General features: G+C 55.0%; 1 protein-coding gene across 1 annotated transcript in view; it reads right to left on the bottom strand.

The window, feature by feature from the left end:
• The window catches only part of scrib (scribble planar cell polarity protein), a 138,698-nt gene that overhangs the window by 34,539 nt on the left and 77,198 nt on the right, over positions 1 to 26,961 (bottom strand). The window contains exons 17-27 of the mRNA XM_052016028.1: positions 21,586 to 21,675; positions 20,693 to 20,770; positions 17,970 to 18,284; positions 16,827 to 16,907; positions 9,961 to 10,227; positions 9,051 to 9,161; positions 8,649 to 8,825; positions 8,112 to 8,228; positions 7,466 to 7,660; positions 5,939 to 6,058; positions 2,915 to 2,971 (exon numbers count right to left, since the gene is read on the bottom strand). Of these exons, the coding sequence (XP_051871988.1) occupies positions 2,915 to 2,971; positions 5,939 to 6,058; positions 7,466 to 7,660; positions 8,112 to 8,228; positions 8,649 to 8,825; positions 9,051 to 9,161; positions 9,961 to 10,227; positions 16,827 to 16,907; positions 17,970 to 18,284; positions 20,693 to 20,770; positions 21,586 to 21,675 (1,608 nt within the window). The remainder of the gene's footprint in view (positions 1 to 2,914; positions 2,972 to 5,938; positions 6,059 to 7,465; positions 7,661 to 8,111; positions 8,229 to 8,648; positions 8,826 to 9,050; positions 9,162 to 9,960; positions 10,228 to 16,826; positions 16,908 to 17,969; positions 18,285 to 20,692; positions 20,771 to 21,585; positions 21,676 to 26,961) is intronic.

Below are 26,961 nucleotides of genomic sequence, written 5' to 3'. Positions count from 1 at the left end.
CAAGGGCAGATTTTAGTTCTTACATTAATTCAATTCAAGAGAAATTATTTGCAGAGACTTAAACTCTCCCTCGTGCCTACACCACGAACCATTTCCATACGTCTGAAACCCTCTGCCACGGCCTTGCCTTCCCTGGGGAAGGGCCTCTCCCACTGCTGGGAGGGGTAAATTCCACAGTTCCCTCCCCATAGAAGCTGCTGGCTTAGTGCAGGCAGATTCCAAAGGCTGAGGGTGTCCCAGGGAGGGACCAGCTGTTGACCTGATGGGATTAAGTGTCACAGTCCTGAAGCCCTCTGCGGATGCCCTTATCTCTGTGAAGCAGTTGGGAGATTCCTGTCTGCATTCCCTCCCCTGCAGGCTGGAGTGAGCTCCAGCAGCTGCCTGCTCCCAGTGGTCACATTCCTGGATTTCAAAGGAGCCAGAATTCTTCAGGCATGTGTAATTCCAATTTGCAGGAATTGGGCAGCTGCAGTCACTGTGCTTCAGACTGGACTGCCAAAGACTGGGGATAAAACCGGGGGTGGGGGGATTGGGATTGTGGTAAGCACAGACACAGTGGGCCGAAGGGCCTGTTCCATGATCCCATTGCCTCTCTAATGCCCGACAGAGATCACAATGACCGGACCCACATGTTCACAGACAGCCGGCGGCTCACAGGCACATCTTGTCACTGACGGCTGATGCAGCCACAGGTCTGCAGACCTTTGGGCATGAATCCTCTGGTTGAGGAGGTTGAACTGTTGGATTTTAGGTCAGCTTTTGACAAGGTGCCAAGGTTAGAGCACACGGGATTAGGGGTAAACTACTCCCGTGGATTGTGAGCTGACCAACAGGAAGAAGGTAAAGAGTAGAAATAAACTGGACTGTCTCAGGTCGCAGTCTGCAACTTGCCGTGACAGCTTCTATCCCACTGTTATAGTCGCAGAGTTATACAGCACAGAAACAGGCCCTTCGGCCCAACTCATCCGTGCCGACCAAGTGCCCATCTAAGCTCATCCCATTTGTCTGTGCTTGGCCTGTAACCCTCTAAACCTTTCCTATCGGTGGGATAGAGTGCTCCACTTTCTCTGTAACTACAACGCTACATTCGGCATTCTGTTTTCTTTTTACTACCTCAAAGTAATTATGTACGGCATGATCTGTCTGGATGGCATGAAAAACAAAAGCTTTTCACTCGGTACATGTGACAATAATGCAGGAGATTTACCAGGATGTTGCCTGGATTGGGGAGCATGTCTTATGAGGATAGGTTGAGTGAACTGGGGCTTTTCTCTTTGGAGAGGAGGAGGATGAGAGGTGACTTGATAGAGGTGTACAAGGTGATAAGAGGCATAGATCGAGTGGACAGTCAGAGACTTTTTCCCAGTGTGACAATGGCTAACATGAGGGGGCATAATTTTAAGGTAATTGAAGGAAGGTATAAGGGGGATGTCAGGGGTAAGTTTTTTTTACACAGAGAGTGGTGGGTGCATGGAACGCACTGCTGGCAGAGGTTGTGGGGGCAGATACATTAGGGACATTTAAGAGCCTCTTAGATAGACACATGAATGATAGAGAAATGGAGGGCTATGTGGGAGGGAAGGGTGAGATAGATCTTAGAGCAGGATAAAATGTCGACACAACATCATGGGCCGAAGGGCCTGTACTGTGCTGTAATGTTCTATAATAATAAACCAATACAAACACCATTCACTGGGAAGTCCTGCCCTGGTTTAGCTTCCCAAAATGCATCACTCTGGATTTGTCAGAGTTAAACTCCATCTGCCATTCCTTGGCCCACTTTCCCAGCTGATCGAGATCCTGTTGTAACCTTAGACAACCTTCTTCACTGTCCACCACACCACCAATATTGGTGTCATCCGCAAACTTACCAATCAGGCCATTCTCATCCATATCAATAATGTAGATGACAAACAACAGTGGACCCAGCACTGATCCCTGTGACACCACTGGAGACAGGCCTCTGATCTCACAAACCCCTCGACTCCCAACACCAAGGCAACTTGTAGTCAACTCGCCAGCTCGCCATGGTGGTGGTGCAGGGAATGGCACTAAACAGGACAATGAAATGAATGCAATAAAGGCAGAACTGCAATTATGGGTGACTTCACTGTACATGTAGATTGGGCAGTTTTGTAATAATACTGCAGAGGAAGAATTTCTGGAGTGCATTTGCAATGGGAATGGGAACCAACGGGAACAGACAATCCTAGCCTGGGAATAGTATACTGAGGAAGGAAGAATAAACATCTTCTGTACAACCAGAACATGCTTGGACCTGACACGGAGACGGAGAGTGGGAGTGAGATTGTGAGATCGGTTCCCAAACCTAAGCTATGGGAATGATGAAGGCATGTGACAGCTGGGTTGCGATAGACTGGGAGATGTTATGGAAGGGTTGGCAGTGACCTTGCAATGGCAAGCATTTGAAGAGAACATGGATGTACTAAAACAAACATTCATTCCTGTCTGGCACATGGATTTCTAAAGAAATTAAGGAGAGCATTAGATCCAAGCAGACAACCAAAAAGTCAGAGAGTTGTATGCCTGGGGATTGGGAGCCATTTAGAATCAAGCAAAGCAGGACAAAGGGAATGATTACAACAGTACAGCACAGGAGCAGGCCCTCCGGCCCAACATGTCGGTGCTGAACACAATGCCAAAGCTAAACTAAATCCCTTCTGCCTGCAAAGAATCTGTAATTCCAGGCATGAAAGGCACGAAGGAGTGTGGGTTAGGAATGGGATCCTCTCCTGAGACAGAGGGTCAGCCATGATGATAATGGCGGAACAGGCTGGTGGGGCCCCTGCTCCTGTGGTTCTACGCTTCCATGGTCCTTACTAACTGAACAGTCAGCATGAAGAGAACTCTTCGGTGCCGGGAAGAAACCGTACAGCTCAGTAAATATTCTCACCACTTTCTCCAGCTCTTCTCGCTCCCACAGTGACGACTCACGAACCATTTCAATCTCCTGAGAAGAGACAACAAGAGCCAGGTAGAGGCGATGTGCAAGTGGGAGTTATCAGGGGACTGAGATTTGGGAGGGCATGATAGTGGGGGGGGGGGGGGGGGGGGGGGGGGGGGGGGGGGGGGGGGGGTGGTGGAGGTGGAGTACTGAGCATGAGTCAAGAAGGAGGGCAGGAGGAGGTAAAGAGAGATGGCAGAGCTCAGCGGGAGTGGAAGGTGAGTCAGGTTCAGGGAGCACAAGGGTGAGAAGGGTGAGCTAGAGTGGGAGATGGAAGTGCGTGTAAGGGGTGATAGAGGGACGGGGTGAGAGAGGGATTGACTGGAGTCCTTCGAAGAAGATTAATGACCCAGATTGGGTCTATGACAATCTGATGGTCTGTGGTCGTAAGTCGAACCAGTTGCAAACAGTTTAATTGACTGAGTTTCAATGGCACGGCTTGTGGCAGACCTCAACTCCGGCCTGTGGGTGACTGGTCCAGCCCTCAACTCTGGTCTGTGTGTGACTGGTCCAGCCCTCAACTCTGGTCTGTGTGTGACTGGTCCAGACCTCAACTCTGGTCTGTGTGTGACTGGTCCAGACCTCAACTCTGGTCTGTGTGTGACTGGTCCAGACCTCAACTCTGGTCTGTGTGTGACTGGTCCAGACCTCAACTCCGGCCTGTGGACGACTGGTCCAGACCTGTCACCTCACACAGGAAATACTAAGCCGGCAAATAACAACGAAGGTAAATGTTATGTGGGTCTCCGTGGCACAGGGATGGAATGTAAATGTCGGCCAGTCTTGCTCCAGGTATGGAGGGGTTTGACGAGACTGCCCTGGACCCCACGTACAGTTTTAGCCTCCTTACCCACAGCTGGTGCAGGAGGATGGACGAGACTCATTTCTATGAGGACACATTGACAAAACACCGAGTGCCACAGCGATGTTCAAACCGCTGCCTCTCAGCTCCAGGGACCCGAGTTCAATCCTAACCTCTGCTGCTGTCTGTGTGGAGGTTGCACGTTCTCTGTGACCATGTGGGTGTCTCCCTATGCTCCGGTTTCCTCCCACATCCCAGTGACGTAGGGATAGGTTAACTGGCCACTGTAACTGACCCCTCAGTGCAGAGCTGTTCACCTCCTCCCAGCCTCTTGACACTTCTCAGTTCTGTCTCCTTTTATCCAAAGACAGCAATTCCAGCTCCTCCTCAGAACTTCCTGAGGGTCAACGTGGCTGTATAGAGGTGGATAAAATCTTGAGGGGCATAGATAGGGTGAATGCACTCAGTCTTTTCCCCAGCGTAGGGGAGTCTGAAATCAGAGGGCATAGGTTTAAGGGGAAAGATTTGAAAGGGACCTGAGGGGCAACCTTCCATACAGAGGGTGGTGGGTACGTGGAACGAGCTGCCAGAGGAAGTGGTAGATGGGAGTACAATTACACTTAAAAGACACTTGGACAGGTCCACAGATAGGAAGGGTTAGAGGAATATGGGCCAAACGTAGGCAAATGGCACCAGGTCAGAAAATCACCTTGGTCGGCATGGACGAGTTGGGCTGAAGGGCCTGTTTCCACAATGTGTGACTCTACGAATCTCAGTAAAATTCTTCAGTCCAGGCAACATCTCTTAAACATCCTCCGCAGCCTCCCAGCACAACCACATCCTTGCTGCACTGTGACGGGCTCTCAACAGGCAGCAGTGCCAATGCTGCAGCTCAACAATCCTTGAACACCCTTCCCACTCTTGCATATTGTACCTCAGCAAAGAACTTGCCGTGCAAGCTGATAGGCTTGTTAAGAAGGCGTATGGAGTGTTGGCCTTCATTAGTCAGGGTACCATAGAACCATACAGCACAAGACAGGCCCTTCGGCCCACCACATTGTGCCGTCCATCAAACCACCCTCACACTATCTAAACCTTTCCTCCCGCATATCCCTCTATCTCACATTCCTCCATGTGCCTGTCCAAAAAACTCTCGAACCTGTCCAATGTATCTGCCTCCACCACCACCCCAGGTAGTGCATTCCATGCACCAACCACTCTCTGGGTGAAAAACCTCCGCCTGACATCTCCCCTGAACCTCCCACCCATAACCTTAAAGCCATGCCCTCTCGTCTTGAGCATTGGTGCCGTGGGAAGGAGGTGCTGGCTGTCTACTCTATCTATTCCTCTCAGTATTTTATATACCTCTATTGAGTATTGAGTTTAAGAGCCACGAGGTAATGCAGCTCTATAGAACTCTTGGAGTATTGTGTTCAGTTCTGGTCATCTCATTATAGGAAGGATGTGGAAGCTTTAGAGAGGGTGCAGAGGAGAGTCACCAGGATGCTGCCTGGATTGGAGACCATGTCTTATGAGGATAGGTTGAGCGAGCTGGGGCTTTTCTCTTTGGAGAGAAGGAGGATGAGAGGTGACTTGATAGAGATGTACAAGTTGATAAGAGGCACAGATCGAGTGGACAGTCAGAGACTTTTTCCCAGGGTGACAATGGCTAACACGAGGGGACATAATTTTAAGGTGATTGGAAGAAGGTATAAGGGGGACGTTATGGATATTTTTTTTACACAGAGAGTGGTGGGTGCGTGGAACGCACTGCTGGCAGAAGTGGTGGGGGCAGATACATTAGGGACATCTAAGGGACTCTTAGATAGACACATGAATGATAGAAAAATGGAGGGCTATGTGGGAGGGAAGGGTGAGATAGATCTCAGAGCAGGATAAAATGTCGGCACAACATTGTGGGCCGAAGGGCCTGTACTGTCCTGTAATGTTCTATGTTCTATAACGAGAAGGATGTCTTCTGTTTTCACCCCATCACTGGACAGTTACCTGACTGCTGTGTCCAGTACACCCCCATCCTTGGACACAATGTATGTCACAAACCCAGATAAATCAGCATACTCAGTCAGACATTTGGCGAACTTCAATCTGTGCAACTTTAGGAATATGGTCTGTGCACCGTTAAATAACTGGAAGCTGCTGCAAGCTCTCACCTTCTGCAGAATGTCCAGTTCTTCCGGGCTCATATCCCGATCAATGGATGAGATGCTCTCCATACTGTTCTTTCGACCCATCCCAGCAGCAAAAGGGTTAACAATAATACCAGGAGAAGACTGCAAGGGAATCAGAACAACTTACACATCCAGGCAGAATGTGACAGCAAGAGTTCAGAGTCAGCCTGGCCCTGTGAGGGCAAGAAGCAAAGATGGTACATTGGGGAACGTTGGTTAACAAAGGATACTGAACATTTGATCAGGGCAAAGGAGGAAGCACATGTCAGGAACAGGTTGGTATCAAGGAAGTCCTGTGAAGTTTAGAACTGTGTTATGTACAGTTCTGGTCACTGCTTTACTGTGGTGACAGTGGAAAGAGTGCAGGAGTGATTAACCAGGATGTCGCCAGGACTGGAGGGCTGTAGGTAAAAGGAGAGACTGGACAGGCTGGGACTGTTTTCCTTGGAGCGACAGAGGCCGAGGGCTGACCTTAGACAGGTTTATAAAATCATGAGGGGCATAGAAAGGGAAGGTAGTCAGGAGTCCTTTCCCCAGGGTGGGGGAGTCTAAAACAGGGCACAGGTTTAGGGTGAGAGGGGAAAGATTTAGATGGGAACTTCAGGGGCAACTTTTTCATCCATGGGGAGGGGGGATATGGAAGGAGCTGCCAGAGGAAGTGGTTGAGGCAGGTACAATCACAATGTTTAACAGACATTTGGACAGATACATGGACAGGAGAGGTCTCAAAGGACGTGGACCAAATGCAGGCAAATGGAACCAGTGTGGACAGCCATCAGCACCAGCATGGTCGCATTGGGCTGAAGGGCCTGTTTCTGTGCTGCATGAGTCTGTTATTCCCCAGGTGATGAGTCTAGAGCTGGGCAAACCTTGGCCTGTCACTCACTCACACACAGTCACCACCATCCCCCCAACACACACCACCCCCCACCCATCCCTCCCACACACCCCACCCACCCCTTCCACACCCCACCCCCCAAACACACCCACCCATCCATCCCATCAGCTCCACCCCCTCCCAAATCACCCCACACCCACCCATCCCTGCCAAATCACCCCACACACCCACCCATCTCTCCCACACCCCACCCCCCCAAATCCCCCACACACTCACCCATCCATCCCATCAACCCCACCCTCCACCCCTTCCTCCCATACACCCACCCCAACACACCCCACCTCCCAAATCACCCCACACACCCACCCATCCCTCCCAAATCACCCTACACACCCACCCATCCCACACAAGCCACCGCCCCGCCCATCCCTCCCAAATCACCCCACACACCCACCCATCTCTCCCACACACCCCACTCCCCCAAATCCCCCCATGCTCACCCATCCCTCCCACACAGCTCATCCCCCCCACCCATCCCTCCCACACACCCCACTCCCCCAAATCACCCCACACACCCACCCCCCAAATCCCCCCACACACCCACCCCCCAAATCCCCCCACATGCATACCCCTCCCCCACACCCTGGACCACCCCCCCCCCCCCCACATACCTCCACGGTGAGGGTGGGGGCGGCACTGGGGTCGAAGCCCTCACACACCAGCACGGTCAGAGTGTCCCCCACCCCCCTTAGGATGCGGACAGCCTCTCCATGGGTCATCCCCAACAGGCTGTGGTTGTTCACCTCCAGGATACGCAGACCTGTATGCAGCCTGCCGTCCCGCGCCGCTGCTCCGCTTGAGCTCATCTGTGGGTACACTGGACAGTCAGTGTGGGGGCCAGGGCGGGGCACAGGGTCTGGTGTTGGGGGAGGAGGGAGGGGGGAGGCGGGAGGAGGAGGAGGGAGAGCGGGGAGGAGGAGGGGTGGGAGGGGGTAGCGGAGGGGGGTGGGAGGCGCAAGGGTGGGAGGAGGTAGGGGAGGGTTGTGGGAGGGGGAGAGGGAGGGGGTGGGGGAGGGGAGAGGGAGGGGTGGGGGGGAGGGGAGGGGTGGGGGGAGGGGAGGGGAGGGGAAGCGGGGTGGGAGGGGTGAGAGGATGGGGAGGCGGGGTGTGAGCGGGGAGGGGGAGGGGGAGGCGGTGAGCAACCCCGACAGCCCCAGACCCCCCTCCCTAGGCTCCCCCACCCCCCCCACTGCTGCTGGTCCGTGGCCAACACTGGGACTCCTGGTGCCCCCACCCCGCGCTCTGAGCTGCCCCTACCTTGGAGATGAAGATGCCCTCGTCGGTGGCGTCGAACGGATTCCCCGGGTGACCTTTGGCTCCCCCTCGGACACTGATTCCCAGCTTCTCCCCCGGCAGCTTCTCGATCCGGATCTCCTGGGAAGCACGGATTCACCACCGTCACCACAGGATCAGGGAGCCTGACCCAGGGGACACCATCCCCACCCCTCACCCCTCCTGGTATCGGACCCAACACAGCCTCCTCATCCTCCCCTCCCCACCCTCGGCCCGTCCCTCCTCACCCTCCCCACCCTCGGCCCGTCTCTCCCCGTCCCTCCCCACCCACCCACGGTCGGTCCCTCCCGACCCACACACAGCCTGCTCCTCCCTGCCCTGCCCTCTCTCCCACCCACTCCCACCTCCACCTACACCCTGCCATTTCCCTCTCCTGCCCCTTTCTCTGATGTCAATGCTCCTGCTGTCTCTACCCCACCCTCTCCTGCTCCCTCCCCCTCACTTCCAGTCCTCCCTCTGCCCCCTCCCTCCCTACCCCCCAGCTCCTGGCGGGACACCCACCTGCATTCCCGGAGGCGGGGGGTCCCGGCGCACCAGCAGCCGGATCTCCTGCTGGTGAGACAGCAGGGCCATCACTGCCTCCTGGTGGGTGGCGTGTCGCAGGTCGATGCTGTTCACCTCCAGGATACGGTCTCCAACCTGCAGCCCAGCCCGAGCAGCCAGTCCATCCGCGATCACCTGCGGCCATAGCAGAGGGGTCAGGGGGCAGTGCAGGGTCAGGGCAACATGGGGGCGGGGCAGAGGAACGAGGGGGCAGAGAGAGTAGTGTATCCCTCCCCACCATCCCGACACACAGCCCATTCCTCCCCGCACACGGCCCATCCATCCCCGCTGTCCTGGTCCAACTGTCCCCCTCCCCACCCCCGGCCGGCCGGCAGCAGCAGGGAGGTGTGACCGGTTTACCTTTGAGATGAAGACGCCGGGTTCGTGGATGCCGAAGGGGTGACTGGCGTGGTCGCTGCCCCCAACGATGCTGAGTCCCAGCGGGCCGCCCGTCTTCAGCAGGGTCACCTCCTGTGGGCAGACATGGGGGAGGGGTCAGCAGCACCCACCCATCCGAGGGACACATTCCGATGGTTGTCACTGCACACACCCCGCAACACCCCCAACCATCCCATCACCCCAGGGTGTTACCGCACCCCTCCTCCCCCTGCACCCCCCCCCCAACATCCCATCACCCCAGGGGGACTGTGTCACCCACTCCCCCATCCTGCCCCCTCTCAACTGTCACATCACCCCAGGGTGTCACTGGCCCTCCCTCCCTGCAACCCCTCATCCAAAAACAGGGGTCAGACCCCGTCACTCCTCCCCTCCCACAGGGCCCCCCTCACGCCCCCACCACCCCCATTAACCCTCCCAACAGGTCTACCCCCCCTGCTGCCCCCTTGTCCCACCACTCTCTCCTCCCCCTCCCCCTCGTCCCTTCCCACCCTCTCCCCCTCGTCCCTCCTCATCCCCCTCCCCCTCGACCCAATCCCCCTCCCCATCCCCCTCGTCCCTCCCCATCCAAAAACAAGGGTCAGACCCCGTCACTCCTCCCCTCCCACAGGGTCCCCCCTCACCCCCCCCACCACCCCCCCAACAGGTGTACTCCCCCCCCCGCTGCCCCCTTGTCCTACCCCTTTCTCCTCACCCTCGTCCCTCCCCACTCCCCTCCCCCTCGACCCTCCCAATCCCCCTACCCCTCGGCCCTCCCCATCCCCCCTCGTCCCTCCCTATCACTATTCCCCCTCCCCCCCAATACCCCTGCCCCCACCCTCAGTGCGACAGACCTCGCTGGTCTCCCCGTCAGTTCCCGGCCCGTTGCTCTCACCTCCACGGGGTACAGGTCCTCGGTGCCCAGGTGGTTGTGTGGGGTGTCCTGGGTGGGGGTGTCCGGCTGGTGGGGGTGTCCCGGCGGGGGTGGGGATGGAGCCCGGGCTGGCAGGGTGGGAGAGCCACTGGCCGGCAGCAGCCCGTCTGCAGGCTGCTCAGGGTCTGACACCTCGCGCTCTACTATCATGGTGATGATGGGTGCTGTGCCTGTAAGCAGCGCTACTGCCTGGTCATGCCTGGCTTCTGCCATCTCTACCCCATTGATCTGCAAACACCCGCAAACGTCCAGTCAGTTCAGAACAGCCCCAGCACGTCCCATCACAGCCCCCACCCCACCACAGCCCCCACCCCAGGAGAAGCACGCCAGCTCAGCAGGCCTGACCACACACCCCAGCCGAAGCCGCGACATCAAGGAGCACATAGCAGCAGGGAGAGAGGGTCAGAAACTCCACACCCCACTGGTCCACCCAGCACTGTACTGAGGGGGATGAACAGAGTGGAAGGGGCAGTACTGAGCAAGGGTCACACTGTGGGAGGGGCGGTATTGAGGGAGGGTCCCACTGAGGGAGGGGCAGTACTGAGGGAGGGTCCCACTGAGGGAGGGGTGGTATTGAAGGGGGGGCGGTACTGAGGGAGGGTCACACTGTGGCTGGGGTGGTACTGAGGGGGCGGTACTGAGGGAGGGTCACTGTGGGAGGGGTGGTATTGAAGGGGGGGGTGGTACTGAGGGAGGGTCACTGTGGGAGGGGTGGTATTGAAGGGGGTGGTACTGAGGGAGGGTCACACTGTGGGAGGGATGGACTGAGGGAGGGTCACACTGTGGGAGGGATGGACTGAGGGAGGGTCACACTGTGGGAGGGGCGGTAGGGAGGGTCACATCGAGGGAGGGGTGGTACTGAGGGAGGGTCACACTGAGGGAGGGTCACAGTGAGGGAGGGCTGTGACAGACAGTACAGGACTCCCTGTGACCATCACCCTCCCAGACCAGTGTGCATACTTTTGGGGAGATGGCGCTTCACGGAAAGCAACAGCAGTTGTGACACCGCAGTTGGCTCAGCGGGGCGGCAGAGGTGGAGAATGACCAGGTGAGCTGTAGGGGGAGGGGACCCATAAGTGATGGGGGCAGACCCTGGTGTGGTCGTGAACACCATCTCAAATGGGGTGCTGCCTCCCTGGTGCCAGGGTCTCGGGGTGGCTGCAGGACACTCAGAACGGGGAGGGTGATCAGGCAGCAATTGTGGGACGGGCTGGTGCTAACAAAGAAAGAGGGGTGAGCTCCAACAGGTAAAAGGTTAAAGAGCAGGACCGCTGCGGTTTCAATCTGCAACGCCATGTGCTGGTGAGCACAGGAATAGGAGGATAGGTCAGATCAATGTGTGTTACAGGCATGGTTCAAGAGCGAGGGCTTTAGATTCTTGCAACACTGGGACCTTTGGAGAAGGTGGGACCTGCAGACCTTATCCTTGCAGGGACATGACACTGCTGGAGAGGCTTTAAGGGATTTATTGGAATGGTTACAGGAATGAGGGGTTTCGGTTATGGAGTTAGACTGGAGAAGCTGGGGCTTTCTGCCGGGAGCTCAGAAGGTTGAGGAGAGGTGGACAAGATCAGGCTTGGTTCAGAGCGGTCAGTGCTGTTCCCATTGGTGGACGGTTCATGGATCAAAGGACATGGATTAAAATCGTGGGCCAAGGTAAAAGGAGGGAGACAAGGCATGGTGAGGGTCTGGAGCTCAGCGCCCGAGGGTGCTGGGTGAGTCAGGGTCTTCAGAAAGGAAATTAAAGCAGCAAATCAGGGGGCACAGGGAGAAACAGAGCGACCACTTCAGATCAAAGACCTCTCAGAAGTTAGAACACAAGAAAATAGGAGCAGGAGTGGGCCCTCAGGCTTGCCCCAGCACCCACAATTCCTCAAACTTTCCAATATTTATCTCTCTGCAGTATTAGGCAGGAGCTGGGTTGGGTGGATTGGGCCAGTCCACGTCGGACATGTGGGGGTTGTTTAAAGCCAGCTCGTCGGAATTTCAGGACCAACATGTTCCCGTCAGGAAGAAAGATGAGGATGGCAAGGTTCGGGAACCTTGGATGATGAGAGAGGTTTCAAATTTACTCAAAAAGAAAAAGATTACGGGAGGTTTTGAGAGGTGAAAACAGGCAGGGCCTTTGGAAATATAAAGGAAGCAGCAGAGATCTTAAACAGGGCATCAAGGGGCTAAAAGGGGCCATGAAATGTCCCTGACAAGTAGGATTGGAGAGAATCCCAAGGCATTTTATACATATATTAAAAACAAGAGAGTAACTAAGGAGAGGGTACGCCCAGTCAAGGCCAAAGGAGGGAATTTATGTGGGCAAGGTACAAAATGAGTACCTTGCATCAGTATTCACCAAGGAGGATATGGAGGATAGCGAGATCAGGGGTGTGCTGATATCCGAGGGCATGTTGTATCAAGAAGGAAGTGGTGATGGGGTTCTTGAAGAGCATCAAGATGGATGTCCCCAGGGCCTGAGGAGATCTATCCCAGGTTATTGAGAGGCAAGACAGGAGATTGCTGGGACATTGACGAAGATTGTTGTGTTCTCTCTCGCCACAGGCAAGGTCCCGGGGGACTGGAGAGTCGCTAGTGTTGTTCCTCTGTTTGAGAGGAGCAATAGAGACAAACCCGGGCTCTACAGGCCGGTGAGCCTTGTGTCTGTGCTAGGGAAATTACTGGAGAGGATTCTTAAGGATAGCACAGACTTATTAGGGATAGTCAGCATGGCTTTGTGTGGGAAGGTCATGGTTTACAAACTGGATTGAGGTTTTGAGGAGGTGACAAAGATGATGGATGAGGGCAGGGCAGTGGACGTTGCCTACATTGACTTTAGTAAAGATTTCACCAAGTTCCCACATGGTAGGCTGATGCAGAAGATGAAGGCACGTGGCAAAGGATTAGCTTAATTAGCAGTCATTAGCTTAATTAGTTTGACTCAACATGATGGGCTGAAGGGCCTGTTCCTGTGCTGTACTGTTCTATATTCTATGTGATCCATGGAGATTATACATCGGGTTCAAAATTGGCATGGCCATAGAAAACACGGTAGTTTCTCTGACTAGTGGTCCTCCCTCAGTACCACCCCTTGGTGCTGGGGTCCCTGTGAGTCAAATGAAAATATAGCTGGACCGATTAGTAAGTTTGCAGACACAAAAATTAGTGGAGCTGTGGATGTGAGGAAGGTTGTCAAAGGAGACAGCAGGATGTAGATCAGTTGGAAATATGGGCAGAGAAATGGCAGATGGAGTTTAATCCGGACAAGTGTGAGATGTTGCACTTTGGGAGGTCAAATGTAAGAGGAAAGTATACAGTGAATAGCAGGTTCCTTAGGAGTATTGTACAGAGAGATTTTGGGGTGCAAGTCCACAGCTCCCTGAAAATGGTAACATAGATTGATGGGGTGGGAAAGAAGGTGTTTGGCACGCTTGCCTTCATCGCTTGGGCTATTGAGTACAAAAGTCAGGAAGTCATGTTGCAGCTGTATAAAACTTCGGTGAGCACACTTAGAATATTGTGTGCAGTTCTGGCCCCCCTGTTACAGGAAGGATGCAGAGGCTTTGGAGAGGGTGCAGAAGAGGTTCCCCAAATTGCTGCCCGGATTAGAGGGCATGTGCTATGAGAGGTTGGACAAACTTGGGTTGTTTTCTCTGGAGCGGCAGAGGCTGAGGGGAGACCTGATAGAGGTTTATAAAATTATGAGAGACATAGATAGGATAGATAGTGACCCAGGGTCAAAATGTCAAATACCGGAGGGTATAGCTTTAAGGTAAGAGGGGGTAAGTTTGAAAGGGATGTGCGGGGTACGTTTTTTTTACAGAGAGATAGGTGCCTGAAGAGGTGCTGGAAGCAGATACAATAGTGGCGTTTAAGAAGCATTTAGACAGGCAGATGAACATGCAGGGAATGGAGGGATTCAGACCATATGCAGGCAGATAGGTTTAGATTAATTTAGCATCATGATCAGCAGGGACATGGTGAGCCAAAACGCCTGTTCCTGTGCTGTACTGTTCTGTGTTCTACATTCCAAGTGTGGCCCAACCAATGTGTTGTACAGCTGCAACATGATGTCCCAGTTATTATACTCAATACCCCTGCCTATGGAGGCAAGGAAGCTAAACGCCTTTTTCACTACCCTGTCCACTTGTATCGCCATTTTCAGGGAGCTATGAACTTATACTTGGAGGCCTGTTTGTACTTCAGCGCTGCCAAGGTCCCTGCCATTGACTCTCTATGTCTGGCCAGCATTAGATGACCCAAGATGCAATACCTTACACTTGTCTGGATTAAGTTCCATCTGCCAGCACTCTGCCCAACTTTCCAGCTGATCCATGTGCTGCTGTATCATCAGGCAATGATCCTCACTATCTACAACTCCACCAATCTTTGTGTCTTCAGCAAACTTACTTATTAGACACAGACATTCTCATCCAAGTCATTTATGAATGTGATAAACGACACAGGTCCCAACACCAATCCTGGGGTACACGACTGGTTACAGATTTCAAGCCTGCCTGAGAAACACCCCTCCACCACCAGCCTCTGCTTCCCATCACCAAGCCAAGTTTGCCATGTGCCCTAACCTTCTGGACCAGACTATGTGGACCACCTTGCCTTCATCATAACCTCCTCCAAAGGCTCAGTCAGACTTGTGAGGCAGGATTTCCCAAAACCACGCTGACCCTCCCCAATCAGCCCCTGCCTTTCTCAGTGATCACAAGTCCAATCCCAAAGAAATTATCCAATACTTTTCCTACTGACACAAGGCTCACCAGCCTGATTCTTGCCACCCTTCTTGAATATGGGAACAACATTAGCCACCCTCCGTTCTTCCGGTACCTCACCCGTGGCTAACAATGATGCAAAAATCTGTCAGAGGCCCAGCAATCCCCTCCCTTGGTTCCCATAACAGCCTGGGATATATTTCATCAGGCCCTGGCGGTGTCGTGTAACAATATCTCCAACACTTCTGCCATCCCGACACACGTCCCAGACAATCAGTGTACACCTCCCGAACTCCATCATCCCATCCTCCTCACTGGTGAATACTGATGCAAAGTATTCATCCAGGACCCAACTCACATCCGCCGGCTCCACACACACCCCTCTGTTCCCTGAGAGAACATATCCTTCCCTCACTAACCTCTTGCTTCTAATGCATTTATTTAGAATTCTCTGATTCTGTTTGCCAGGGCCACATCTTCTCCCCTTTCAGCCCTCAAGATCTCTCCAATATCCTCCAAAACATCAGTTAGCTGAACGAGTCAGGACTGCCGAGGTTGTGACTGGCACCGTGGGAGCTCCCCCATCAGCTGGGATTGGAACCTCTCTCCAGGACAATCGTCCAGCCCCGGGTGCCAGCCTCAGGGAGTAAACCACAGCTATTACACACTGTGAACAACAGAGGACCGCAAAACCACAGGGACCCTCTCCACAGTGCTATCCCTGAGAATGTCACAGGGACCTTCCCCACAGTGCTGCTCCCTCACACAGGAGAGAATGTCCACAGGGACCCTCCCCACAGTGCTGCCCCCTGAGAACATCCACAGGGACCCTCCCCACAGTGCTGCTCCCTCACACAGGAGAGAATGTCCACAGGGACCCTCCCCACAGTGCTGCCCCCTGAGAACATCCACAGGGACCCTCTCACAGTGCTGCCCCCTGAGATGAGACAATGTCCACAGGGACCCTCCCCACAGTGCTGCCCCCTGAGAACATCCACAGGGACCCTCCCCACAGTGCTGCCCCCCGAGATGAGACCACGTGCACAGGCAGACCTGACTGGTCCGTTCCCACAAACTCACAGACTGGGGAGTGCGTGCCTGACCAGCAGCAGACCCCAGGCTCTTGCACAGAACACACTGGAACCATGAATGGCCTCGGAAAGGTTAGTACCCAGCAGAGGAGGGCTCACGAGGAGATTGCAGAGAGAGCTGGCGTAGAGCAGACAGAAGCCACCACTGACCACACAGTAACAGCCCTTACAACCGGCCGCTGTGCTGGTAACCCATGCTGTTAACCAGGCCAGCGTATTAACTTCAGAAACCCACCACCACAGAGATGTCAGCCACATGCAGGTGAGGGAGAGGAGGGAGTGAATCCGTCACTGTGCAGAGGAACAGTTAGCAAACACGCGGGGGACGGCTGAAAGGGAAAGTTGTGGTCAGTAACCAGAGAGAGAGGGAGGTCCCGGGGAAATGGGGCCATCGCCAGACATCGCGGGGACAGCGGCTGGGCATGGAGCGCGGCCCCTCCCCCACCACACTCCTCTGCACCACCCCACCTCGGTGCACCGTCCCGTCACACCTCTCCCCCGCACTGTCCCGTCCCATTCCATCCCCTGCACCATCCCGTCCCGCCCCTCCCCCGCACTGTCCCGTCCCGTCACGCCCTTCCCCCGCACCGTCACGCCCCTCTCCCACACTGCCCCGTCCCATCCCCTGCACCGTCCTGTCACGCCCGTCCCCCGCACCGTCCTGTCACGCCCCTCCCCCGCACTGTCCCGTCCCATCCCCTGCACCGTCCCGTCACGCCCCTCCCCCGCACCGTCCCGTCACGCCCCTCCCCCGCACCGTCCCGTCACGCCCCTCCCCCGCACCGTCCCGTCCCGCCTCTCCCCCGCACCGTCCCGTCACGCCCCTCCCCCGCACCGTCCCGTCACGCCTCTCCCCCGCACCGTCCCGTCACGCCTCTCCCCCGCACCGTCCCGTCACGCCCCTCCCCCTACACTGTGGAGCATCTGCAGGTTTCTGGATTCTTGTTGCTGCCTGCCGCCGGTGAGGGGAGCAGGGTGGAGGGTGGAGGGGGTGTGGTGGGAGGGAGGTTTCATCACTTACTGAGATCACACGGTCCCCGACTCGCAGAATGCCGTCCCGGTGTGCACAGCCGCCCTCTGCCAACCGGGAGATAAAGATGGCCTGTAACACACATGGCCCGCATTACACACCACGTTACACAGCCCGCGTTACACACACAGCCCGCGTTACAAACACAGCCTCACACGGCCTGCGTTACACACACGGCCTGTGTTACACACACAGCCCACGTTACCCACACAGCCACACACAGCCGCGTTGCACACACGGCCTCACATACAGCTTGTGTCACCCACTCGGCCTGCGTAGCCTGTGTCTCTCTCTCTCACACACAGAGCCTGTGTCTCTCTCTCTCTCACACACACACAGAGCCTGTGTGTCTCTCTCTCTCACACACACACACAGAGCCTGTGCCTCTCTCTCACACATACACAGCCTGTGTGTCTCTCTCACACACACACAGAGCCTGTGTGTCTCTCTCACACACACACAGAGCCTGTGTGTCTCTCTCACACACACACAGAGCCTGTCTCTCTCTCACACACACACACAGAGCCTGTCTCTCTCACACACACACAGAGCCTGTCTCTCTCACACACACACAGAGCCTGTCTCTCTCACACACACACACAGAGCCTGTCTCTCTCACACACACACACAGAGCCTGTCTCTCTCACACACACACACAGAGCCTGTCTCTCTCACACACACATACAGAGCCTGTCTCTCTCACACACACACAGAGCCTGTCTCTCTCTCACACACACACAGAGCCTGTCTCTCTCTCACACACACACAGCCTGTCTTTCTCACACACAAACACACACATAGAGACTGTGTGTCTCTCTCTCACTCACACACCCACACAGCCTGTGTCTCTCTTTCTCTCACACACAGAGCCTGTGTCTCTCTCTCTCTCTCACACACACACACACAGAGCCTGTCTCTCTCTCACACACACAGCCTGTCTGTCTCTCACACACACACACAGAGCCTGTCTCTCTCTCACACACCCACAGAGCCTGTGTCTCTCTCTCTGTCACACATACACACACACACACACACACACACAGAGCCTGTGTGTCTCTCTTTCTCTCTGTCTCTCGCACACACACACAGCCTGTGTCACCCTCAGGGGCCCACAGTGAGCAGGGGCAGACTCACCGTGTCTCCTGCTTTGTAGGGTGTGGATCCCTTGCCACCCGCGATGCTGAATCCCAGCCCTTTCTCATCGCGCACCAGTGACGTGGAGTACCGCTCACGCATGGCCCCTGCTGTCGACTCCTCCACAAACCGGCGCCCTGCGCGGCGATCCCGTGGGGCGTAGTCATCCTCAGGCCGCAGGGGGGTGACAGTGATGGCGTTCTCTGGCTCCACCATCCTCTCCCGCAGGACAGCCATGGTCACCAGGCCCCCCGAACTCCGCAATGCCTCCACTGCCTTGTGGTGCTCTGCGTCTTGCAGGCACACCCCGTTCACCTGGACAGGAGGAGGCGTGTCAGTAATGCAGTGACCGGGGAGGGCACCAGCACCACCTGCGCTGTCTGACAGCTTCACTCGCCCGATGTGGACGGATCTAACACTAACACAAGCGGTGTTGTAGACAGGGCGATCTTGATCAGCTGGGTAAGTGGGCCAAGGACGGCAAATGGAGTTTAATTTGGATGCGTGAGGTGTTGCATTTTAGGGAGACAAATGAGGGTAGGACTGTGAGCGGCAGGGCCCTGGGGAGTGTTGTAGAACAGGGAGACCTAGGAGTACAAGTACATGGTTCCCTGAAAGTGGCGTCGCAGGAAGACAGGGTGGTGAAGAAGGCTTTTAGCACGCTGGCCTTCATCAGTCAGGGCACTGAGTACAGAAGTTGGAATATTGTGTACAGTTTTGGTCACCCTGCTGTGGGAAGGATGACAATGAGCTGGAAAGAGTGCAGAGGAGATTTACAGGGATGTTGCCGGGACTCGAGTTATGGTAGAGGTTGAGCAGGTTGGGACATTTAATTGGAGGGTACGAGAATGAGGGGTGATCTTACAGAGGTGTATAAAATCATGAGGGGCATCGATAGGGTGAATGCACACAGTCTGTTTCCCAGAGTTGGGGAATCAAGAACTAGAGGGCACAGGTTTAAGATGTGAGGGGAGATTTAATAGGAACACGAGGGGAAACTTTTTCACCCAGAGGGTGGTCCGTATGTGGAACAAGCTGCCAGGGGAAGTGATTGAGGCAGGTACATTAACACCTTCTAAAAGACACTTGGACAGGTCCATGGACCGGAACAGTTTAGAGGGATTTGGGTCAAACATGGGCAAACGGGACGAGCTTGGATGGGCACCTTGGTCGGCATGGACCAGTTGGGCCGAAGGGCCTGTGACGTGCTGTGACTCGATGACCTGATCAGCCATCTCCAGCCAGCCAGCCAGTGATCTCCTCTGTCAGACGGCCAGAACCCTCCGTCCACAGGACAGTAACTGCTCAAACACCAAGTATATTCTAGGCTGAGACCGAGATACCTTTGGACAGCAGGGGCATCGAGGATTATAGGGAAGTGTAACAGAAACATTAGCTGCTTCTTTTTGCCCTGGGATGCCTGATCTGCTGAGTGGTTCCAGCATATGAGTGTAGGCCCTGCTTCACCTCTCCTCCGACATCAGCCAGACCAGGAATCTCTGTGGTGAGCATTCACTGCACTCCCTGACCTGCAGTGTCTCCTTCCTCAGCTAGGAAGACCAGACTCCCAATACAAGATTCTGGATGTGTCCTCACCAGGATGCTGCACATGAGAACACAGAACAGGCCCTTTGGCCCACCATGTTGTGCTGAACTAATTAAACTAGTAATTAACTGCCTAACTAAAGTAATCCCTCCTCCATTCCCTGCACATTCACGTGCTTGTTTTAACAGCCTCTGAAACCTCTCTATTGTATCTGCCTCCACCCCCATCCCTGGCAGCACATTCCAGGTACCCACCACTCTCTGTGTAAAAAAACTTGCCCCGCACATCTTCTTTGAACTTTCCCCTCTCACCTTAAATGCATGCCCTCTGGTATTAGACATTTCAACCCTGGGGAAAAGATACCAGCTGTCTACTCTGTCTGTGCCCCTCATAATCTTATAAACTTCTGTCAGGTTTGCCCTCAGCCTCCGCTGCTCCAGAGAAAACAACACAAGTTTGTCCAACCTCTCCCTATAGCTCATGCCCTCTAATCCAGGCAGCATCCTGGTGAACCTATTCTGCACCCTCTCCAAAGCCTCCAGATCCTTCCTGGAATGCGGCGAGCAGAACTGAATACAACACTCCAGATGGGGCCTAACCAGAGTTTTATAAAGCTGCAACATAACTTCCTGACTCTTGAACTCAATGCCTCAACTAATAAAGGCAAGAATGCCATAAGCCTGCTTTACTGCCCTATCAGGATATACCACCTTACACTTACCTTATACCATCCTAATCACTAGCTCTAGCTGCATGTTAACATTGAGGACAAGGACATCGGGGTCCTCCCAACACCAACACTGGTCAGTCTCTCCCTGCTGTACTATCAGTGTTGGTCCACTCACGACCTGCAGCGGACCCAGTCTGGCAGCAGTGTCCTTCGGCAGTGGTGGTGATACCAAACCCCCCAGTGATGGACACTGAAGTCCCCACCCAGAGTACATCCTGTGTCCTCGCTGCTTTCAGGGCTGCTTCCACGTGTTGCTCAACGTGGGGGGCACTGATCCATCAGCTGAGGGAGGATGGTGGGCGGTAATCAGCGGCAGGTGTCCATCCCCATGTCTGGCCTGGTGCCCTGAGACTTCATGGGGTCTGGAGTCAACAGTGAAAGCTCCGAGGGGTTCCCGGTGAGGGCACTACCCTGGCACTGTGACGCGCGCCCTCCAGCCCAACTCACCTCCAGCAGCTTATCTCCCACTCGCACTCCTGCCTGAGCCGCGGGCCCCTCCTCCGATACCCGGGAGATGAAGATTCCCTGGAACACACGGACAAGTGGTTGAAGGTACTCCAGGTGTGAACAACCCCGGTTACTCAGCCCTCACGGTGACCACAGTGTGGCTGTCCCAGCTCCCTAACACTGGGATGGTGTGACCCCTCAACCGTCACAACCCTGAACAACCCCCCAGACATGGGGTGGGGGGGCAGCGGGGAGGGGTCAGCAGTCACACCGCCTTACATGACTGCACCCACCGCAGGAGAGCCATTACTGGGGGCTGGTGGAGGAGAGGGACAGAAGGGGGAGATGGTGGGGAGGGGAGAGACAAGGGGGGAAAACGGTGGAGACAAGGGGAGGGGGGAGATAGGGGAGACAGTGGAGACGGGAAAGTGGAATGATGGGGGTGAATGAATGGGAGGAAATACACAGTTGAGTGGGGAGGGGGCGGGAGGGAGGGAGAGAGGGGACGGAGTGGGGGGGGGAGAGGGAGGGGGAGAGGGGAGAAGGGGGAAAGGGGGAGGGGGGAGTGGGGAGGGGCAGTGGGAGGGGGAGTGTGGGAGAGGAGGAGGGGTGGGGAGAGGAGGAGGGTTGGGGAGAGGAGGAGGGTTGGGGAGGGGAAGAGGACAGGGCGGGGTGTGGGAGGGAGGGTGGGAGGGAGTGACTGGATGGGGAGGTGGAGAGGAACGGGGACGGGAGGGCGAGGAGAGCGGGAGGGAGGACAGAGATGGGAAGGGTGACGGAGTGGGGATGGGAGTAAGAGGAGTGGAGTGGGAGGGTAGGGGCAGTGGGGAGGGGGTGTGGGAGGGGGAGTGGGGAGGGGAACACATTCCATCGGGGCACTGAGGGCAGCTTACCTCGTCCTCGCCCTTGTAGGGGGTGGAGCCCTTGCCCCCGGCGATGCTGATGCCCAGACCTCCTGTCTGCCGGTGTATGGTCAGTGTGAGCTACAGGCACAATGGCAGCAGGTTAGTACGGTCACCCCATCCGCACACGGAGCTACACAACACAGCCACGGGCTGCACATGCCCCACACACTCATCTCACACAGCCCACACTCACACGCAGCCCACACGCCACACACGCAGCCCACACGCCCGAATCTGTCTCAGGCCCACACTCACACAATCCCCATGACCCACCAGGTCACACTCAGCCCACTTACCCCACACTTGCCTCTCACCCACACTCCCCACGCCCAGATCACACACACACACACACCCAGATCTCACTCACACACACCCAGATCTCACTCACACACACACACAGCCAGATCACACACACACACCCAGATCTCACACACACACACACACACACACCCACCCAGATCACACACACACCCAGATCACACACACACCCAGATCACACACACACACACACCCCATGATGTGCAGCCACTTACACACATCACACAAAGCTGACACACCCACCCAATTCCACAGCCCTGGAGACAAACACATAAAAGTGAGGCCACTGCTCACGACGCAGTTCGCAATGGCTGATGCACTGAACCATCTGTGTTCCATTCACAATCCCCCCCCCCCCCCCATCCCACCCTGCACCAACCCACCTCTGGCTCCAGGACCTTCTGAGAGGGTGGGGAGGGGGGTGAGGACAGAGATCCATCATTTCCAGCAACCCCTGCCCCAGCACTGCTCCCCACATCACACACAGCAGTTTCAGTTTGTGCTCAGGTGCCAGACCCCATTCCAACACAGAGAAACAGTTCCCCACAGCCACTCTCACATTACACAGCTCCACCTCATCACTGACTGTGCACAGAGTGGTCCGAGGGGGCAAACAGGTGGGAATGCACAGTGTTTGGAGATAGTCAGTGTCCAATCCCGGGTCTGTGTCCGGAGATGGTCAGTGTCTGGTCCCGGGTCAGTGCCCGGGGATGGTCAGTGTCTGGTCCCGGGTCAGTGCCCGGGGATAGTCAGTGTCCAGTCCAGGTCAGTGTCCGGTCCCGGGTCAGTGTCTGGGGACACTCAGTCTCCAGAGATGGTCAGTGTCCAGTTCTAGGTCAATGTCCAGTCCCAGGTCAGTATCCAGAGACCGTCAGTGTCCATCCCTGGTCAGTGCCCGATCCCAGGTCAGTGTCCTGTCCCGGGTCAGTGTCTGGGTACGCTCAGTCTCCAGAGATGGTCAGTGTCCAGTTCTAGGTCTATGTCCAGTCCCAGGTCAGTATCCGGTCCCGGGTCAATATCCAGAGACCGTCAGTGTCCATCCCTGGTCAGTGCCCGATCCCGGGTCAGTGTCCGTGGATGGTCAGTGTCTGGGGACGCTCAGTCTCCAGAGATAGTCAGTGTCCAGTCCTGGGTCAACGTCCAGTCCAGGCTCAGTACCTGGTCCTGGGTCAGTCCGTGGATGGTCAGTGTCCTGGGTCAGTGTCCAGAGACTGTCAGTGCCCAGCCCTGGTCAGTGTCCGATCCCAGGTCAGTATCCGTGGATGGTCAGTTTTTGGTCCTGGGTCACTGGAGATGTTTAATGTCCAGATATGGTCAGTGCCCAGTACCAGTTCAGTGTCCAGTCCCAGGTCGGTGTTTGGGGATGGTCAGTGTCCGGTGCCGGATCAGTGTCCGTGATGGTCAGTGTCCGGTCCCGGGTCAGTATCCATGTATGGTCAGTGTCTGGTCCTGGGTCAGTGTCAGTGGACGGTCAGTGTCCGGTCCTGGGTCAGTGTCCATGGATGGTCAGTGTCTGGTCCTGGGTCAGCGTCCAGTCCTGGGTCAGCATCCATGGATGGTCAGTGTCTGGTCCCAGGTCAGTGTCTGTGATGGTCAGTATTCAGTCCCGGGTCAGTGTCTGCGGAGAGACAGTGTATGGTCTCGGGTCAGTGTCTGGTCTCGGGTCAGAGTCCGTGATGGTCAGTGTCCAGTCCCGGGTCAGTGTCTGGGGACAGTCAGTGTCCTGTCCCAGATCAGTGTCCGTGGATGGTCAGTGTCCAGTCCTGGGTCAGTGTCCGTGGGTGGTCAGTGTCAGTGTCCGGTCCTGCATCAGTGTCCAGTCTCGGGTCAGTCCGCTCCTGAGTCAGTGCCTGGGGATGGTCAGTATCTGGTACTGGGTCAGTGTCCGGTCCCAGGTCAACGCCTGGGGTTGGTCAGTGTTTGGTCCTAGGTCAATGTCCAGTCCTGGGGCAGCAGGGTGAATTGGAGTCATTGTTATACAGCATGGAAACAGGCCCTTCAGCCCGATTCGTCCATGCCCACCAAGCTAGTCCCATTGCCAGAGTTTGGCCCATCTCTCTCTGAACCTTTCCTATCCACGTAGCGGTGGAAATGTTATAATTCTACCCACCTCTACCGCTTCCACTGGTAGCTCGTTCCACACACCCACCACCCTCTGAGTGAAAAACCTGCCTCCCCTCCCCGATCCCTTTTAAATCTTTCCCCTCTCACCTTAAATCCACATCGGCTAGTTTCACTCACCCATCCTGGGGGAAACATTGTGACCATCCACCTGATCTGCACCCCTCATGATTTTATAAACCTCTGTAAGGTCACCCCTCAGCCTTCTCTGCTCCAGGGAAAACAGCCCCAGCCCGTCCAGTCCCTCCCTGTAACTCAAACGCTTCAGTCCCAACAACTTCCTTGCAAATCATTTCTGTGCCCTTTCCAGCTTAATGACATCCTTCCTATAGCTGGGCGACCAGAACCGTACACAGTACTCCAAGTGTGGTCTCACCAACATCTTGTACAGCTGTAACATGACATCCCAACTCCTGCACTCAATGCCCAGATTATGAAGGCAAGTGTGCCAAACAGTTTCTTCACCACCCTATCTACTTGTGATGCTACTTTCAGGGAACTATGTACCTGTACCCCAAAGTCTTTCTGTTCTACAACGCTCCCCAGGTGACCCTGCCATTCACTGTGTATATCCTGCCCTGGTTTAACTGCCCAAAATGCAAGACTTCCACAGGGCCCTGCAGAATATGGGAATCTGTACCTGACGGACAAGTGAGAGAAGAGTTGATGTAACAAAACACGGTTTAATTAATGTTTGGTTTGGCAGAAGGTGGAGCAGATTGAGATTGCCTGGTTTTTCAGGAGTCTCCGTTACCACAGTGGACCACAACCTTTGTGTACAAATGTGACAGCTCCATCAGGGTGCAAGGCCAACTAATTCTTACAATGGTCACCAGTGGAACGGAGGCAGAGACAGAGAACAGGGCTGGTGAATGTGTGCCACTTGAGACTGGCTGGTAAATGCTGCCATTCAGTTTACAGTGCAGGGAACCCCTCAGATAGGGGAAGGGTCTGAGCTGCTCCCTCCACTACGGCAAGGCTGTTGTCCTGCAGCTGGACAGTGAGACAGTGAGCATAGCTGACTGACCTCACAGGAACAACTCAAGCAAAATCAGGTGGGGAGGCAGGAGAGGAATGGGGGCAGGTTTAACACCCTGACCAAAGGGGACAGCCCCCAAAACCAGGCACCACTCACTGTGAACGCTGAACGTTGTGATGAAAGGTCAGTGAAATGTTAGCAGTTTCTCTCCCCACAGATTCTGCCAGACCTGCTGTTTCTAGTACTTTCTCCTATTTCAGAGAGAGAGAGAGAGAGAGAGAGAGAGGGAGGGAGGGAGAGAGAGAAGGAAAGAGGGAGGGGGTAGAGGGGTGGGGGGGGGAGATGGGGAGGGGAAGTGAGAGGGTGCAGTTGGTATCTGGAAGGAGCTGCCAGAGGTGGTGGTGGAGGCAGGAACAGTCACATCTGGACAGGGACTAGAGGGGTATGGAATTACTGTGGGTGTGGGAGAACAAGTTACACTGTGAAATTATCTCAGGGATTTTGGCAAGTTTTCCACAGTGAAGGTCAATGCAAAAAATGTATTTAATATATGTGCCATTTCTTTGTTTGCTGTTATTAATTCAGCAGCCTTGTTTTCAAGATAGCTGTGAATAAATTGAACACAGAGGTTATTCCCACTCTGCCTCATACATTACTGCTATCCTAGGATATATGAGCTGACGGCTCCTGTTATCATCGCCCTATGGCTTTTGAACCTCTCTGTAATTTCCCAGCCACTTGCTGCTGTGTCCTTCCCAATGGAGCTCCCAGGCGGGTAATCACACCCCTAATGTTTTGCCCAGATCGCACAGACTCTCTCCTTCCCCATCACAGACATCTTCTCTCCCGAAGTGCAATATTTTCCTAATCCATACTGCCACCCGATCCATCTGCCCTCATCACCCTACCTTCTCCACCTATCACCGCACACTCCTCCCCACCCCCTTCCCCTTACTCCAGGCTCCACCCTCTATCAGATTCCATCATCTTCAGCCCTTTGTCCCTTCCACCTATCACTTCCCAGCTTCAAGCACCATTCCCACTCTCCCCTCCTCACCTGCCTATCACCCCCCCCTCACCTGGATCCACCTGTCAGCCGCCAGCTCCGCTCCAACCTTCCCCCCCACCGACTATCTCTCTTCTTTCTTCCATCCAGTTGAAGGGTCACGACCCGAAACATCCACTGTCCATTTCGCCCCACAGATACCGCCTGACCCACTGAGTTCCTCCAGCATCTTGCTCCACGTTCAGCATCTGCAGCCTCCTGTGTCTCCCTCCTTCCCTTCCTCCAATACATCCAGCTGTATTAGTTCCCAGTCATTCCTTTCCTAGCCAGGTCTCTGCTATTGTCACCTGGTTCCCAAAGTGAATCACACATTCTGTCTCATCCCCACTGCAGTGGCTACCCAGCTGCTTCCAAGCTCAGTAATCATGAGCTTCAGCTCAGCTGGAGGGGACTCCTGAACACAGTGTGCCAGGAGGAGGAGTGGAGGTCCGGATCCCAGGACCTGCTGCGCTGTTTACTCTCCTCATGGCTCATCGGCTCCATATCCAAGGGGGTGTGGTGTACAGACACGGGTGACCCCGCATTACCGGGGCTTTACGTTCTGCGCAAGCTGAGAAATGCAAGTTGACAAAGATAAATGAATTCTGCATTTTCTTAATTTGCTTTTTTCACACGAATTCTGAGAGTGAATTTTGTTCCGTTTCTCATATGTTTTGTGTAGTGATTTGTGAATTCTGTGAGGGCAAATTTCCAAGACCTGAATGGCTGTATCATTGAGTACAGGCCGTAACGCAGGGTCACCTGCACTGACATAGAATGACCCAGCCTGGTCCCAGCAGGGACAGTTGTGTGCACCAAAGGTCCGGGCAACACAAGCACATTATTGACCAGGCTAATGGACTGGTCCAGCAGCAGTGGGCAAAGGGGAGGAGAACTGCGA

This window comes from Pristis pectinata, chromosome 5, assembly GCF_009764475.1.
Source record: "Pristis pectinata isolate sPriPec2 chromosome 5, sPriPec2.1.pri, whole genome shotgun sequence".
Taxonomy (NCBI): Eukaryota; Metazoa; Chordata; class Chondrichthyes; order Rhinopristiformes; family Pristidae; genus Pristis; species Pristis pectinata.
The sequence above is the reverse complement of the archived record's forward strand: the minus strand, read 5'-3'. Positions and strand labels throughout refer to the sequence as shown.